This window comes from Muntiacus reevesi, chromosome 18 (assembly GCF_963930625.1).
Source record: "Muntiacus reevesi chromosome 18, mMunRee1.1, whole genome shotgun sequence".
NCBI classification, from domain to species: Eukaryota; Metazoa; Chordata; class Mammalia; order Artiodactyla; family Cervidae; genus Muntiacus; species Muntiacus reevesi.
The window spans coordinates 25,831,523-25,848,584 of NC_089266.1; the positions used below are offsets into that span (position 1 = coordinate 25,831,523).

The 17,062-nt window shown below is 58.5% G+C and overlaps 1 protein-coding gene across 1 annotated transcript; it reads right to left on the minus strand.

The window, feature by feature from the left end:
- Positions 1-674: 674 nt before the first annotated feature.
- Positions 675-16,690, minus strand: PPP1R9B (protein phosphatase 1 regulatory subunit 9B). The gene is made up of 10 exons (XM_065910687.1): positions 14,805-16,690; positions 10,790-10,922; positions 9,816-9,936; positions 7,854-7,958; positions 6,699-6,834; positions 5,974-6,126; positions 5,810-5,863; positions 2,867-3,096; positions 2,440-2,536; positions 675-2,282 (listed from the first exon to the last, which is right to left on the minus strand). The coding sequence occupies exons 1-10, from the start codon at positions 16,173-16,175 to the stop codon at positions 2,229-2,231; spliced, it is 2,454 nt and encodes an 817-aa protein (XP_065766759.1). The 5' UTR covers positions 16,176-16,690; the 3' UTR covers positions 675-2,228.
- Positions 16,691-17,062: the final 372 nt, after the last annotated feature.

Below are 17,062 nucleotides of genomic sequence, written 5' to 3' on the forward strand. Positions count from 1 at the left end.
ACTTCCATTCTTTAGGGCAGAGAGGTCTGTGAGAATCCTTTTGGGGGCCAGGCCACTGAACACAAGTGCCTTGTGGTTCAGTTTTTTCACATATAGCACACAGCGTCCCAAAGCAAGGAAATGCTAGTGTTGAGGGTGGGCCCCCTGCTCTCATCTCTCTTTGGGACTTGTCTTTGGAACCCTGGCATCTGGACTCCCAGACCCATTGGTATTAATTAGAACTGGTGAGTTAGCAACCAGAGCTGCTGGCAGGACAGAGGGCTAGGACAACTTCTCTCTGGCCACCCCCAGGGGGATTCTCTAGGACCCTGGGCACAAAACTGCTCTGACGTATCATTTCCCATCCCCAGCTACCACCTCCACCATTAATCCTTCCTGTATCTTCTACAGGGTGCCTAGTGGGAGAGTAGGGGCTGGGTATCTCCATTACCGTATCTAACCCATCCTCTGAATTCCATTGGAGGCCTTGTAAAAAAGAGCTGAAAGTGATGAGCCTAAGGAACGCTCGGGAAATCCCAGCCCTGCCCAGAAGGGATGGGAGCGGGGGTGGCAAACGGAGTTTGCAAGAACAAGGCATAAAGCTCCTCAGGGTCAGAAGTAGCACCGGCAGACCTCCTGACCCAGACTGGTATTCCTCACCCCCTCCCGCGAATCAAGAAACCAGGCGGCAAAGCTCTGGGGACTGCTTTTATGGGGGTGACCTGACAGAGGGCATGATCCGTACAAAACCGGGAACAATACATACATATATATATTATATACAGAGACGCAGTCCTGCAAAAGGCGGGGCGAGGGTGGCCCTCGGCCGGAGAAACCGGAAGCCTCCCCAACAGCCCCGCCCCTGGCCCCGCCCCCTCCGTCTGCTGAGGCCGAGGAGGTGAATTGCACGGGTCCAGGCACTGAGACAGCCAGCTTTCAGGGGGTAGGCGCACATCTGGGGGCAGGAAGAGATTGCTGAGAAATACTGATCGATGGCATGGCCTATTTACAGGGGACGAGGGGAAGCCAAAACGGATGGTACAGGGGTTGTTTTTTTAAAAAAGAACAAAAACCCAGGCTGAGGCAGGGGCATGAGGAAGAGGCAAAAATGAGATGGTTTCTGAAAGGGGAGGGGACCTGGGGTAGGGGTCTCACCTCCCTTGGTCCAAGCCCCGATTTGGGGTTAACGTGGGGAAACAGAGTCGATTTCACTTAGAAAGCAGGCTGCCAGCAGCGCAGCCCTGGTCTCCAAAAAGAAGAAAAGTAGTAAAATTTTGCCCTCCAGTCAAAACACTGGAAAACTGTGGGTGTGGGTGGGGTGAGGCTGAATCTCTGTGATGTTAGTACAAGGCTTCCAGGTGTGGCCCTGCATAGGGCAGGACGGGACTTGGTTCTCCAGTAAGAAATGTTCCCCTTGCCTAAAACCAGGCCCTCTAAACTGACCTCTTCTCCTCCCTTGCACTGCCAGGCTTGGCCAGGACACCTGGACCCCAAAGAGGCCGCAGAATGGTTCCAGGAGGAGGTTATGGCTATTTGGCACCTGGGGGAGGGGAGGCACAAGGAGAAATTGAGGGCTGCTGCCCCAGGAGAAGGGGGAGCTGGACACCACATGTCCTGGACTCTCCCCTTTTCATGAAGGATATATGAGAAATCAGTGCAGGGTTAGGCCCAGCCTCCAGGCTCTGAGTGGACTCTATCCCTCCTGGGAAGGTGGACAAGGATGCGAGAAGGTGTGGAGACAACCCTTCCCAGCAGGAGGATAAGAATGCAACAGAACAGCACAATGATAGGGGAGGGGGGAAGGGCCAAGACGGTAGAATCTCAAGTCAAGAGGCCCAGGGACCACCTAGGAGCAGGAGGCAGCCTCCAGGTGGTGAGATGCTGGGAGAGCCCCCAGCCCCGTTCCAGTCCAAAGACAAAGGCTGGAGGTTGTAAAGTCTGGCAGTTTGGTCTGCAGGTCCTTGTGTCCATCCACCACCCAGGCCAGCCTTTGGCATTCCACAGCCTCTGTGCCTCAGTCCCATGGGCAAGGAGGCCATCCTTCCAGCCACCTGTCTGCCTGGGCCACCTTAAGGGGCCTATATGATGTGGGCCCTCTGGTCCCTGAAGCTGGGTGAGGTGGGGTGGAGGCGTGGGAGAGTCGGGGCACCTGTCCCCAGGCTGATAGGGGGCGGGGTCAAGTATTGAGGACAGGGGAGGGAGGACAATGGGAGGGGATTAATTATTGTCCGGTTAAGGAATGATTCCTGTTAAGTAGAATTGGAATTCCTCAGTGTTTGCAGGTTTCCTTCCAGTTCTGAGATCTGAAAAAAAGGGGGAGAAGGCGTCAGGACTGGGCACTGGACTTGGGCCCTGCCCTGCCTGCCCCCTTGCTGGGGACATGACCCTGAGCTCCCAGCCAAGATGCACAGGGTGACTGACCTGCTGCTCCCTCCTGCCCCTGGGGCATCCAGGGCCTACCTTGTCCAGGAGCTTGTCCATCTCCTCCTTCCTCGCCAGCTCTGACTCCTCCAGAACCCGGCGCTGTGCTGTCTCCTTTTTCAGAAACTCAATCTCCCTGGGGATCAGTGGGAGACAAACAGTGGGTAAGGGTGTGTGGTCTGGCTTCCGTTCAGCGTCTCAGGGTCTTCAGCCCTGTCCTTGGCTCTACCTGGGCAGCTCTTGCCCACTCCATGTTCTCAGGTCTGGAAATCTCCAGTCTTCCCAAAGCCTCTGGGGCCCGGTTTGTTGGCTCTGGCACCCAATCATTATGAACCCAGGCACCCCCCCAACAGGACCCTCCAACTTCTGCGCTCCTGGCCCCCCTACTTGGCTGGGGTGGGGAGGGAAGGCCACCACAGGCCTCTCCATCCTCCTGAGGTCCAGGGCTCCCAGCCCCCACACGTACTTCTGCTGGTAGTCTTTGATGAGGCGCTTGGCCTTGCTGTATTTGCGCTCCAAGGCCTGGTACTGGGCCTGGGTCTCCCGCAGGTGCTCGTCCACAGCCTGGCACAGGCTCTGGGCCTCACCCCAGTAACCCTCCAGTTTTTCCATGCGCTCCTTGTTCTCCTCCACACTCTGCTCCAGCTGGGCCTTCTCCACCCGCCACCGCCCCTTCTCCTGCTCCAGGCTCTGCAGCTGAGAGGAAAGAACAGCCCTGGGTTGGTGGGGACGACAGTCTCTGGATGATTCCTGCAGATATGGAGCCCACTGCCCCCCAACCACTGACTCCTTGGCTGAGTCTGAGAACCGAAACCTGGAGAGGGAGGAGGTAGGACCCCATCTGTCCCAGCCAGGAGCCCTGACATGTGCTACACTCCTAGAAGGCAGGCCGCCTGGATTCATCACTGACTATCTCCGTGAGTTGGGGTAAGCCATGTTTGTCTTAAGCTCTCCTCCCCCATCTGTAAAGTGGGACTGATTCCTGCCTTGCCAAGCTCACAAAGGCTACAGTATGATGGTAGATGGGTGAGAAGAGGGCTCCATTGCCCTCCGTTCCCTCTATGTAGCCCTGGCTCCTGTGGCTTCCTAAATAGTCCTTCTGCTCTCCCAGCGCCCCTGCCACCCCAGTGCAGACCTTCTGGCTCCACAGCCCAGTCATAGGGCCTCTGTTCCCTCTTTACTCACTTTCTTTACCACCTCTGTGCACTGAGCCCCAGATCTCCAGCCCAACTTTACTTCCGGCTCCTCAGAGGCACCCTGCCCCAAACCTGGCCCCACCCACACAAACTTATTCCTCCTTTTCCAACTAGCCCACCCCTGTCAAAATGTGCCATCAGCACTGCCACCCCAGTGCTGAGCTTCAAGCCCCTGACTGCCCCTCCAACCTTGCTGGCTGCAAACACCCCTTGCCCTCTGTGTCCCAGCCACACAGGCCTTCCTGCACATCCTTGGACCTGCCACATTCCCTCTTGCTGCAGGGCCTTCGCCTTGCCATTCCCTGTGCCTGGAATGCTCCCATCTACCCTCCCACTGCCTCATCATTTCCCACTAGCTCAGCCTTCAGCTGAGCTCAGTATACCGCTTCCCCAGAAGTCTCCTGTGATTCTCTCTGACAGCACAGCCACCCCCCCGCGATCCCAGCTTCATCAGGTTCCACCAGCTTTAGGAGTTCAGCGACCCTGTCCTCTCCTATAAAGCCTGTGTCAGCTTCTATGTACAGATGTTGGTGTGCAGACTCTAAGCCATACAGGGCAAGGATCTAGTCTGTTTTTGCCCATCACATGAATTGGATGGTGCTGCACATCTAGAAAGAAAAGTGAAAGCTGCTTAGTTGTGTCTGACTCTTTGCGACCCCATGGACTGTAGCCTGCCAGGCTACTCTGTCCATGGAATTTTCCATGCAAGAATACTAGAGTGGGTAGCCATTCCCTTCCCCAGGAGAATCTTCCCAACCCAGGGATTGATCCCAGGTCTCCCACACTGCAGGCAGATTCTTTTACCACTGAGCCACCAGAGAAGCCCAAAGGTATTTATAAATTGAAAGACCTTTGACGTGTTCCTCCCCTTCATGCTCTGCACCTACTCTAAGAACATGAACTGTCACCTCAACCTGGGAAATGCAACTTGAATCCATTGCCTCATACCCTCTGCCTGTGCCCTGGGTAGCCCGGCCCATACCTGCCAAGGCACCACTTGGGCCTCTAACTGGTTCACCAGTCTCCAAGTCCTGCTCACCCTCATGCCTCCCACTTTGGGGGTAGTGAGCTTCCTCATGGTCTCATATGGCCGCAGGATCCAGGCCGGAGTCCTCAGTGAGGAGTCAGGATACTGCTACAGCCCATCCTGGCAATCCAGCTCTACCTCCCACTCCCCACCCCAGGAATGGCCGCCATAGCCTGTAGGTCTCTTTCCAAAGTCAGTCTCCCAGCTCATGTTTGTCTCCCTGCCAGGAATGCCCTTCCTCTGCCTCAGTCACCTAAACCCTGCCTTCCCACTGGGGCTCAGCTTCACACTCTCCTGTCTCCAGGCACGTTGGTCTAAGCCCACATATGGGAATGCACCTGTGTATACCTGGGTGCACAATGTCTGCAAAACTCCTGTGTGCCTCTGCCTTTCCCTGCCACACTGGAAGCTCCTAATGTCTGATACAGCTCAACAGCCTGATACAGTCTGATACAGACTGTGTATCAGAAGTCTGTATCTGTATGCCTGTAAGGGTGCTGGCACCCAGTGTGCTTGTGCCGGTTTCTACACGGCATCTCCGTGAGATGAAACGTCTGTGTTCCATGAAACGTCCTGTATCTCACAGCAGACAGACACACAAGCAGACGGACACAAACGTCTTGCTTGTGAAGCATGGGTCCGTTGTCCTCATGTTATGTCTAAGCAGAGTGGGTGTCTCTAGGTGTCTGGGTGGGTGGGTCTGTGGGTACCACGTACCTGGGATCTGGGCTGGTGTTTGGATCTCTGGGTGGTTTGCATTTAGGCTAGGCTAAATGCTAGGCTTGTATGTAGAAGACACGTGTGGGACTATGTGAAAGTGAAGACATCCACATTCAGCTATTAGAGGGCTGACAGCTAATAGCTCAACTTTTTATTAAGCAACTATTATGTCTCAGACACTGTACTAAAGACCTTACATGTATTATTCTATTTTATCCTCACAATGGTCCTATGGTCCTGGCACTATTATCAAATCATTTTATGGAGAATGAGGCCCAGAGCAGCAAGTGAGTGGTGGAGAGATGGTCTAGAGCTTGAGCTCTTAATACTACCCTCCCTTACTTCAGAGCAGCTTGTTTCCCATGTGCTGTGGGTGGTGGACAAGGGTCAGCATGTACAGCTGTGAGGGTGGAAGACTGTCCCCCCCCCCATAGCCTCAGCCTCCCCCACTTCCTGCCACTCTTACCTTTCTCTTCAGCTGCTGGATCTCTGCCTCAGTCACAGCATGCTTAATCTGGAGCTGTGGGGGCGAGGGCACAGACACTCAGCTCTGGCTGGGGCAGGCAGGGCTGCAGCACTAAATGCTAGCCTGCCCTTGCCCTCCACCAGCCCAGGGACCCCTCTGCGCACCTCCTTGAACTTGTGCACCAGCTTCTCGGGCTCCATGTCCACAGGGGACAGGGCATCCTCATTCTCTGCCAGCTCGAACACCTCGATGGCCATCTCGCCCCCTGGGAACGTGGGGCTCAGCTCCTCATCCTCGTCGGTGGCATACTCTCCCGTCTGTGAAGGGAGACAGGAGGCTGTGTTTCCTGCCTGCGCCAGCCTCCCTCAGCCCTGATGATTAGGGCTGAGACCAGCAGTGGTTGGTCCATGGCAGACTGGGAGCGACCCAGGGGTGTGGTTCATGACCTCTGCCATCAGTCAGGGGCCCACACCTGGGCATGGTTTGTGACTTCAGGAGAGTCTCCTGAAGGCAGGAGTTATCCCCTAAAAGACTAAGACCCCTGAAGAAACAGCCTTTGCTTTCCCCTCCTCACGCAGCAGGTCCCCTGAGGTCTAGAGCTGTCTCCTTCCTCAGACTAGTTCCCCTTAGAGTGCGGGCTCTTAGAGGGAACTATGTTTTCTTTGTAGGACCAGGAAGGCTTTCTGAAGACATAGGGTGTGACTCCTCCATCAGACTAGAGATTCTTTAAGGGAAGGATCTGCATTTCCTCTCAGATTAGGGGCTCCCCCAGGATAGGAGTGGCGCTCTGGGGTTCTTTACAAGGCCTGGGAAAGTGGCAGAGGACAGCTGTAATGCTCCATCAGGCCACCAGGGGACGATGGCGCTCCCAGCCAAGTGGAGTCCCTACCTCCTCATCATCCTCGCCGTACTGGGCATATCTCTGCTCCATCATCTCTCGCTGCCATCGCTCCTGTTCCAGGGTCTGCTGAATTAGCTGGGCCACCTCACTCTGCTCACCGGGCCGCTCCCGGCCAATCATAAACCTGCAGGGGCACCAGTGTTGTCTCCTTTTTCTCTGTCCTTAACTAGAAATGCCACCATCCTCCCCGTTGGTACTCCCCTCTCAATACCCAGGTCCTCCCAGGGGAGGTGAAATGAGAGGGCTGAGTCCAGAGACTGCAGAGTGTTAATAATGAATGGGGGAACAGGGGGCCCTTATTGGGTTTCTTTCCCGAGTAGCAGAGACTCATTAGCCCTCCTGGCCAGTTCGGGGGATGGGGAGATGTCAGCCAAACTTCGAGCGAGGCTGCAGGGGACATGAATTCAGGAGGTGCCAGTATAGGAGCTCTTCCCTCACCACGTGGGAGAAAACGAGGCAGGGGACTGGCAAAGCTGACCCTGAGCTGTGGAGGGGTGTCTTATATGCTCTCCAAGTCCTTGAGCTTCAGGAAGGGGTGGGATGATGGCGACTGGAGATTAGGATGGAAAGGAAATCGTGGAACTTCCAGGCACCAGCCCCTCCTCTCCGTGGCCACCCACATCCTGTTTCTCTCTACCACCCTTTCCTGGGGGCAGTACCCCTTTTGGAGGGGGCAGGGAGTGGTCCCTGAATGTTATGCCAGAGATGAACATAGGGAGCCTCTAACCCAACCTCCTCAGTTGGCAGACCCAAGGAGGAAAGTCCTCACAGACTACACCAGGCTAGAGGGGAGGGAGGGATAAACCCCAATCTGGATGGCATCCTCCCTGCGCCTCTTGCGATCCTCAAAGAATGAGTCAGGACAGATGGGGAAAGACGACCAAGAGGCCAGTTTGGAGGCATGGTGGACAACAGGCCTGAAGCCTGAGTGCTGGTGGCCAGCAGTGGTCAGGGGCTGGAGATGGGAAGGGAGACGGGGCAAGGGATAAGACACAGCAGTTCCTTTCCACAGTGGAAACTTCTCTGTAAGTTGGGCCACAGAGGATCTTAACTGGGTGTGGGCAGGTGGGCAAAGTGGCCAGATAAGGGCTGAGCCTCCTGTCTGCTCCCACTCCCCACTGCCCCCACCCTCCTGGGCCTCACCGCACGCGGCCCTTGGTATTCCGGAGCACGGATGCTGCAAAGCTCTGGGTCACTCCCACCAGACTTGTTCCATCCACCTCCACCAGGAGATCGTTCACCTGGATCCTGCGGACGGGCGAGGGGGAGGTGAGTGACATTGGTTAGGGGATCCCGAGGGGAACTGTGGAGCTGGGGTAGACATGGCCCCCTTCCCCTCAGAAACTCAAGGCTCAGTCCCCACAGGAACCTGGTACTTTGTCTACCTAAATAAGAGGCGTGAGGCCGGAGGATCAGGTATCAGCCAGGCCCATGGGCCGTGAGACCCAAGCAAGTACAACAGACACGGGTATCCGGAACCAGAAGAGGTGGCAAGCACACTTCCCAAGACAATCACATACTAGTCCCTTCCTCCATCACTCGACAGACCAGTATGACATCCACAGAGTTTATCATGGCCATGTACACCAGCTAGGGCCTCCAGCACACACGTGACGTGCAGCCAGCCCTCTTACACACCCATTCTGCACAGACCTGAGCCCACAGATTTCTTCCAAATGCCTGAGATCTGTGTTCACTACAGTCCCACAGGGTTAGTCCCCCCAGCACACGTGCACAGTCCCCAGTACGCTCCAGCTATGGCGCTGGAAGCCCTGTTCCCCACACAAGGAGAGATGGGAGTGGCCCAGCCTGACCGCAAGGGGGATGAAAGCAAGGGAGGGACACTCGGCCACCTCCATCCTCCACTCCCACCTCCCTCCAGAGTGCCAGGCCTCCCCGCAGGGCTCCCACACAGAAATGGAGGAAATGGTTTACAGTAAACAGTTCACCCCCACCCCCCACCGGGACACTCTCACATGCACACAACACTCCCCAACTGGCCAACAGGCAACCATGGGAGAGGCTCTGGGAAGTTCAAATAAGGGGTAAGTAAAAGAGCCAGGGTGGTCACTGTTCTTTTCTCTGCCCACCCCCACCCCTGCCCATCATGCCACGTGGGCGGCAGCAGACAGGAGCTTCCTGAATGAGGCAACTTCACCTCTAGCAGCATGACCCCAGTCCTCACAGGAACACCCAGTCACCTCTGTCATATGGAAGGATCTGGGCTTAGAGGTACCCCAAGGCACACTGACATCAACCTTTAACTTACAACCAGGGGGTGCCCTAAAGCCATTCCCACTTCCCCTCTGCAATTCACACACAGCAGGAAGGCTCCAGAGGACTCACTGGGCTGCTCAGAACCCCAGGGGATCTTTCCTGAGCCCTCTGACCCACAGAACTCACACCCTCCAGCCTCAGGGGCCAAACGTAAGCACAGAGGCAAGGCGCAGCCTCCTCCCCAGCCCGCCCCCACGGGCTTGTCTAACCTCAGAAGACACCTGAATCCCTTGTGATCTCTAGCTCCAGCCATACCTGCCTGCTTTTGTTGCCCTGCCTGGAACACTTTGCACACCCCACTCCCGTTCAGGCTTTAGGTCTCAACTCCAATGTCACTTCCTCCAGGAAAACCTCGCTGAAACCCAAAGAGGTCAAGCCCTCCTGACTTAGGCTTTAGTGCCATCCTGTGCTTTTGTCCATTTCACCATTTTCTGCGTGCCCTCTTGAATGTCCATCTGCCTTACTACACTACATGCTTCTTAAGGGCAAGGCCCTCATCACGGACTCCCAGGGCCTGGCACCAACCCTTCAACAGTGTCACAGGCTCAATATTTCCTAAATGAAAAAGACAGCGCATGTGTACTCTACTAGGCACAGAGCCTCCACACCCACGCTCTCCTCACCATGGCCCGAAACACAACACCTACACAGCATGCAAGTGCCATGAAGCCAAGGGCCCTGTCTGTTCTTCACCGCTCCCTGGGGGAGTGGACCAGCAACAGGCACAGTGGTCTCCACGAACGTCTGAGCCCCACACGGGGAGTGGCCTGTGCCCCACTCAGTGACCCAGCCCCAGGTGATGGCTGATAAAGGAAGGGGAGGTGGTACCTGCCGTCCCGATGGGCCGCGCCACCCTCAGTCACGGTCTTGACGAAGATGCCCAGCTTCTCAAGGCCCATGTCCGCCCCGGCCCCCATGCCAATGATGCTGATGCCCAGGCCCTCGGAGTCTGTGAAGCAGAGGGTGATGAGAAGCCAGCAGGGCAGTGGGGGGGAAGGAGTGAGGATTTTCAGGGGACACAGTGAGAGAGGCCCATCCCCAGCCCTCAGAGTGGGGCACAGCCTCACCTCAAGAAGCAGTCTCCATGCTGAGGGGATGTCCCACATCTGGTTCTGTCACTCCCTCTTTGCCAAGCCAACTAGGATGCTCTTGGGTCATTGTCTGCCCTCTGCCCCATCCAAAGAACTGATGGGCAGCAGGGCGTGCTGAGGGGGCACTATCTGCATGCAGATGAGGTGTGTGGTGGCCACGTGGACCGGTAGGGGAGCCATGAGGGGGCTGATCTCCACCTTCCTAAGCAGTCTCATCCCTGCTCATAGCCTCAGTGACTCAAGACCTCCTGCTTTTCTTTCCCGCAAGACCCACTCCTCTCTCCGCAGCTGCCCCCATCTGTCTCCCCCCTCATCTCCTCTTCAGAGTTCACCTCAAGCGTCCCTTTCCTTGGGGATCCCCCCAGGTCTGGTCAGGCCTCGTGTTAAATGCTTTTATAGTGGCCCCTCCTTCCTTTCCCGGCACCCTCACTGTGCAAAGGATGCAGTTAGGTGTGACCGTTCCAGCCATGCCCGCCGTCTCCCCCCTCCACCACTCTCCCATTGTGGCTTGGCCCACGGAGCCCAGAGCCCAGCCCACAGTGCTCCTGCGGGGCCGGGTGGTAGTGGGGGTCTGGGCTGGGCTGAGTCTGTGTGGCTGTGGGGTGCTGACTGAGGCCCAGTTAGAGGAAGCAGAACATCTCAGTGGAAGCCCTGAGGGTCCACCCAGGGCGGAAGTTGGCACAAGGCGGAGGCCCAGGTGGCCCAGCTCACCCTTCTCCAGCTCCACAGGGAACAGCTCCAACCTCTCCACCCGCTTCTCCAGCTCGTACTCAGCAGAGGCTGCCATGGGATCCACGTCCTCGTTGCGACGATCGTAGTCCTCGTTGGAATAGGTGCTGAACACCTGGGGGAGAGGCTGCTTGTCAGAGGCACCAATAGGAGGGCAGGGGCCAACCCAGTGAGAGCAGGCTGAAAGGGTAGGCTGCGCCAGCCACTGCGCTCCCCTCCTGCCAGAGGCCTCTCCCACCCCCAGACAGGTTGAGGTAAGGCCTTCCCCAGCCCGTGCTGATCCCAGCTCAGAGTGGGGCCCTTCTAGTTCTGAGTTAGTGGGCAAGACAGAAAGGGACCCGGCCTCGCCACATCCACACCGTGACTCTCCTGTAGCCCTGACCACATAAAGCATGGCCAGTTAGAGGAGGAAAGGAAGGTCAATGCTGGAGAAATTGTCACACTCATGAACCCAGGTTCCCAGGTCAGAGAGAGACCAACAGACAGCCCCCATCCCAGGCAAAGACGAGGGTGGACACAGACGGCAGGAGAGAGGAAGGAACACGCTGAGTAGAAGAGGGGAAGAGGAGGAGGGATAAGGAGTGGAAGAGATGCTGGAGGATGCCAGATGGGGAGGGGGGGAGCGGATGTGAGACACAGAGGGGGGGAGGGGAGGAGAGAGAAGGGTAGAAAGAGGAAGCGGGGCACCCAGGACCCAGCTAGCCTGGACTTGAAGCTTCCAGAGTGGAGGAGAGAGGCAGAAGGACCACTGGTACCCCCATGGAAAATGGGCAGGTCCTCCTCCTAAGGGGCCCCCATGGCCTTGCCCATACTGCCAGACCTCAATCGCCCTTCTGAACTGCAGCTCTCTGAGGTACCCCCCTTATCCCCAGGGCACTAGGAGGCCCGGACAGAGGTCCTGGACCCAATACCTGCAGAAAGCAAGGAGAGCAGGGAAGTGGCAGCCTCCGACACTGTCCACAGTGAACCTGGCCTTATTGTCCTCTGTACCCCTCTGCTGGCTCAGGGGAAAGAGGAATCCCCAGCCTGACCCTCTTCCAAAGAACAGAGAAGGTAGGACAAGGGGTCAGCAGGAGTGCCTAAGTCTGGGTCTAGGCAGGGTGTTCCTGGTGGGAGGTTAATGAGCACCATTTGGGGCACCATGATGTGTTCCTGCTTCACTGCCTGCAGCGACAGGTTGGCACCACTTGGAGCCAAGCGGGGGCGATGAAGGGTAGCAGCAGCTCTATCAGATGGCTGGGCCTGAGGCCTGAGCAGCTGGAGTGGGACACTGTCTCCCCCGAGGCCCCTGCCAGGGTCCTTCTCCTCCAGAAGCAGGCGCTATGGGCGGCCAGGCCAGCAGCTCTGGTGTCCCAGCCTTGGTTTAGGGTCACCCCCCAAGCACCATGGCTCCCACAAGGGGGCTCCTAGCTGGGAGGGGCCTACATGGTCACTTAACTCACTGCCCGCAACTTTACAGCATCAGAGAAAGAGTGCAAACCCTTAGAGTTCTTTGTTGATGGTGCAGCAGTCAGACTGCCCTCTTGACATCTGGCCAGCAGCCCCAAGCTCCTGAGAGAAATGGGCCACCTAGTCTACAAACGGTGCAAGATGCTAGGCCCACTGCCCAAGGTCATGGGAGCTAGCCCATAGCAGGGTGGGATGAGACTGGTGGGTGGGTGACTGGGACTTTGTCCCCATTGCACATAGGTCCCCAGCCCCGGGATGAGGCTGGCATGCGCCTAGATCTGGCGAACTGGCTTTGACCCACTTCTGCATTCGAGTCCCTTGACCCTCAACTCACCCTCTATCCCAGCAGAGAGGGTCTCTTCATCCCTCAGTCTATGTGGTAGCCTGGGTCAACCAAACTCCTCCCCACCACGATTAAGCACATGCAATTACACACACACACACACACACACACACAGCACATGCAATTACACACACACACACACACACACACACACACACACACGCACTGTGACCTCCAAAACACCCTCACAGCCTGTCCTGGGCTTTGTCCTCCCCTTTTCTCAGATTATTAAATCCTGCCCCCTGCAGGAAACCCAGGCCCGAGGGTCAGAGGCCTCAGACCACCATTCACACTGCCCACCTCCATGTGTCCAGCCTATTCGAGGGCCCTGGATCCAGTCCCCCTCTCCAAATAACCATGCAGAATTGAGGTTTCTGTCCTCAGCAGAAGCCTCTACATTATGGCCAATAATTGGGTCATCCGAGGGGCACAAGACCCTGGACTTAGTATCAATGCAGGGGTGGGGGCAGAGAGAGGGAAGAACTGGGTGGGGAGGAAGACACCCCCAGCAAGGTCAAAAGTCACACACAAAGGCAGCACCACACACCACAGGCGAGCAACTGTCACCGGGGAGTCAGGGAGCACTGCTCCAAATCAGGTGCTATTTTTTACCCAAAAATCAGGGTAAGGTGTCAAATATAGACAGCCAGAGGCTCAGGACTAAAAGACCAAACTCCACCTCTGAGGGGATCAGGCAGCTCAGAAAACTGCTGTGGCAGGGCCGTGGGGTGTCCTGAGCCCCTCAGGGGTCCCCACTTGCATCCTCAGTGTCCCAAGAAACACTCCATATTCTTCAGTTCTCTGCCTCCAGGATCCCAGCACTTCAGAAAAGGAGAGGAGAGGCAAAAGGCTTGTGAGGTCACAGGCTGGGGGAAGGGGCTGGCCTGAGTGGGGAGTTGCACTTCCCAGGCCCCCTGGGGTGGGAGGTGGAAGAGGAACAGAGGTTAAAATGCTGGGGCAGGTGGAAGGAAATGGGCAGCTTCAGTGTCCAGGAGTAGTTATGGAAATTTCAATCAAACAGAGGGGGGGGTTGACTGGGGAGGGGCAAAGGCTGAACTCTCCTTGGCCTGGACAACCCCCATGAAGCAGACTTGGGAGTTGGGCACAGCTGAGCTTGGGGTGGTGAGAAAAATCGTTAAGCTGAATGTGCCAGCCAAGAATAGAGGGTAGTACACTGCAGGCGGATTCTTCACCATCTGAGCCACCAGGGAAGCCTCGGGAAACTGGGGGCTGGGGTTCTTAATTCTCCCAGGGATCTCTCCCAGCATTCTCCTGAGGATCTGAGGGCACTGGCACAACCCACAAACCAATCACCAATCGTGTGTGTGCCCCCCAAAAGGGAGGATCTCCTGTCCTTTCAGGGTACCCAGAGAATCAGGCAAGAGCGCCTGGTGCCTGCCAAAGCCAAGAGCAAAAGCAGGAGGCTGCTGCCAGGCACCTAGGAGTTTCCCAGCCCCACCTCCTTCTCCTCCATACCCTGCTGAAGGCCTAGCCTCCTCAAAAACCACAAAGTGCCTGCCTGTGTAACCTTGTACCCCCACCTCGGGAGCTGGCCCAGCACAGACCCCAGGGAACAGGGCCCCCAGTCACATGGCCCCAGCTGAGCTCAACCTCAGAGACCTGCTTCCCTCTTTCACTTCTGCAAAGTTGGGGTGAAGGCTACAACCAGTTTGAAGGAAGGGCTGCACCTTCGTTTGGGGACGTTTCTGGCTCCTCCACCCCCGTGTGCAGCTCTGGTGCAGCAGGAAAGCAGGGGTGTTTCTAAGCTCCTCATGCCCCTCCAACCCAGAGCGGAGCAAGGACCAAAGTGGGGGTGCTCTCCTGAGGCCTCAGGTACACATAAACACACACACACACACACCTTCCCACCACTTAAGCCCACGCCGTTGGCAGTCTCGGGAAGGAGAATGTCTGGGAAAGGAAGGGAAAGCAGGTGTCCCAGGACCGGCGCAGGGCAGGGTGGGGCAGCAGGCAGAGGAACCCGAGGGCAGGTCAGGGCAGGCCACCTCATCTCAGGCCTAAATATCCTCCCCCTCTGACAAACAGCTGGAAGTCCCCCACGCCCCCCTCAGGGAGGTAACTTCTGGGAAGGGGGCTGGGTGACAGGGCTGACTCAGCCTGCCAAACCCGGCTGGCTGGCGAGGCGGGGGCGACTGCGTGCACGTGGCAGGGGCGGCGAGGGGGCGGGGAGGGGGGTTCACTTACTTGGATGGGCGCTGTGCTGAAATGGATCTTTCGGCTCGGGGCCGGGTCCTCTTCTTCCGAGAGCCCTGGGATCTCCACGCACCCCGACTCGGGCTCGTAGGGGGGCTCCCCCTCCTCCTCCTCTTCGTCGTCCTCCTCCAGGGCACTGCCCCCAGAGTCCTCCCCCAGCCCACTGTAGGCGCTGACGTCCACCAAGTCCGCCTCTGAGAAGTCCTCCTTTTTGGACTCGTCTACGTCCTCGGGGGCCACGTCCGGGGCCCGGCCATTGCCCACCCCCTTTTCAGGCACCGCCACGGTCGCCGCCTCCTCCTCCGGGGCAGCCTGAGCCTTCTGCTCCTCAGGCGCCGGGCTAGCGGTGGTTGCCAAGGCGCTGCCATTCTCCAGGGCCGCGTGGACTGTCACCTCCGCCTGGATCACCTCTGTGGGCGCTGCCTCGGCCTCCGACTCCCCGCTCTCCTCCACCTCCACCGGCTTAATCTTGCGCACCTCCCGGGGCTTGGGGGGCGGCCGGGCGGGGGCCACTCGGTGCTGCGGGGGCTGTTGCCCTCCGGGGCCGCGCTCCTTCTCGGCTGGGGCATCCCCCGACGGGGCGGGCGGCGGCGGGGGCGGCTGAAACACCCGGGACCGCTTACTGACCAGCTTCGAGTTGACCTGGGGAATCCCGGCGGCCGCGGCCCTGGGCAGCCCGGGCCCGCGGTGGAGGCCGGTCCTCGAGTCGGCCTTCTCAAAGACTGCGCTTAGCTGGCTGACCGTCGGGGACACGGCGTCGGCGTCCAGCTTGTCCAGCGCCTCAGTGCTGCCGTTGAAGCGCACCACGACGTCCAGCTTCCGGTCCTGCAGGCCGGCGCGCTCCTGCCTCAGCAGCCGCCGCGCCGCGGCCTCCTTGTCGCCGCCCGCGGCCGCGGGGACGCTCCGTTCGAACAGCTTCCGCGTCTCCTGCAGCCGGGACGGCGGGTGCGGCGGCGGCGCGGGCTGCGCGGAAGGCGCGGGCTTGGAGTCGAAGCGGCTCACGCGCTCCGATACGCTGGTGCCCAGCTTCAACAGGGCGCTGTGGTCCACGTTCTCGTTCAGGCTGCTGGCCCGCGGCAGCGACAATCGCACGCCGCGCTCGGGCGCCCGCAGGGCCTCGGTGGGGCCCGCGCCGCCGCCCGCATCGCCCGGCGCGCCTGCCGTCGTGCCCATCTGCAGGAACATACTTTTGATGCGATGGACGTTGGAGCCATATTTCTTGTGGTGGGCTGCCTTGGGTGCCTCGTCGGGCCCGGGCGCGTCGGGCGGTTTCAGAGCCTGGATGCCCGCCTCGTAGGCGCTGCGGTGCGGGGAGGCGCTCCGGAGGGGACCCCCAGGCCCCCGTGGCTCCGTCTTCATCATAGTGGGGGGAGCCGGGTTCGCATCCCAACGCTTCCCGCTCCCCCCTTCCAACAGGCGGCGGGCCAAGTCGGGACCACCGCCCCCTCCCCCAGAGAAAAGGAACCCCGAAAGGCCTTTTTAAAGCCTCCCCCCAAAACTAAGCTGCCTAAAACAGTTAACCTCGCTTTAAAAAAAAAAAAAAGAAAAGAAAAAAAAAAATCTCCGAGCGCCCTGTGGATCGCCTCCCCCAGTCAAGCTGCCAAAGACAGCCCGCCCTTCTACCAAAACCCGAGCGGCCTGGTATGGTCGCCCCCACCCAAATTAGAAAAGGGGCGCTCGGAGCCGGTGGGACCGCTCGCCCTGCAGCAGCGGAGGCGCCCGCTCACATCGTCCGAGGCGGTGTCAGCGGGGCTGGTAGCCCCGGCACCCCCCACCCCGGCCGGGGGCCTTGGCTCTCCAGGGGCCCGGCACCCGGGCGCCCATAGCTGCTCGGCCGGCCCGGGCCGCTCCGCCGCCGCCGCCGCGCCACCCTCCCTCCCTCCCTCCCCCCCGCGCCCCGAGCCTCGGTCTTTCTCTGGCTCTGCCCGAGCGGCGGCTGCCGGAGACCGAGCGGCTGCCCTTCTCGCCGCCGCCGCTGGGGGACTGGCATCTCTGGGTCCTAAAGGGATCGGATTTCCGGGACCCGAGCCTGTGAGCCCTCCCCTTCCCCTCCACCCCAATGTATACTCCTCCCCTACCGGCCCTCGCCATAGCCGGCCACTGACCCCAGAGGTTGGCCAGTCTTCTTCAACCCTTCCATGCCAACCTCTGACTGTAGCTTTTCGCAACATATATAACCTCACCCCCCATTAAATATTAAATAAGTGTGTTAGTCGCTCAGTCGTGTCCGACTGTTTGCGACCCCATGG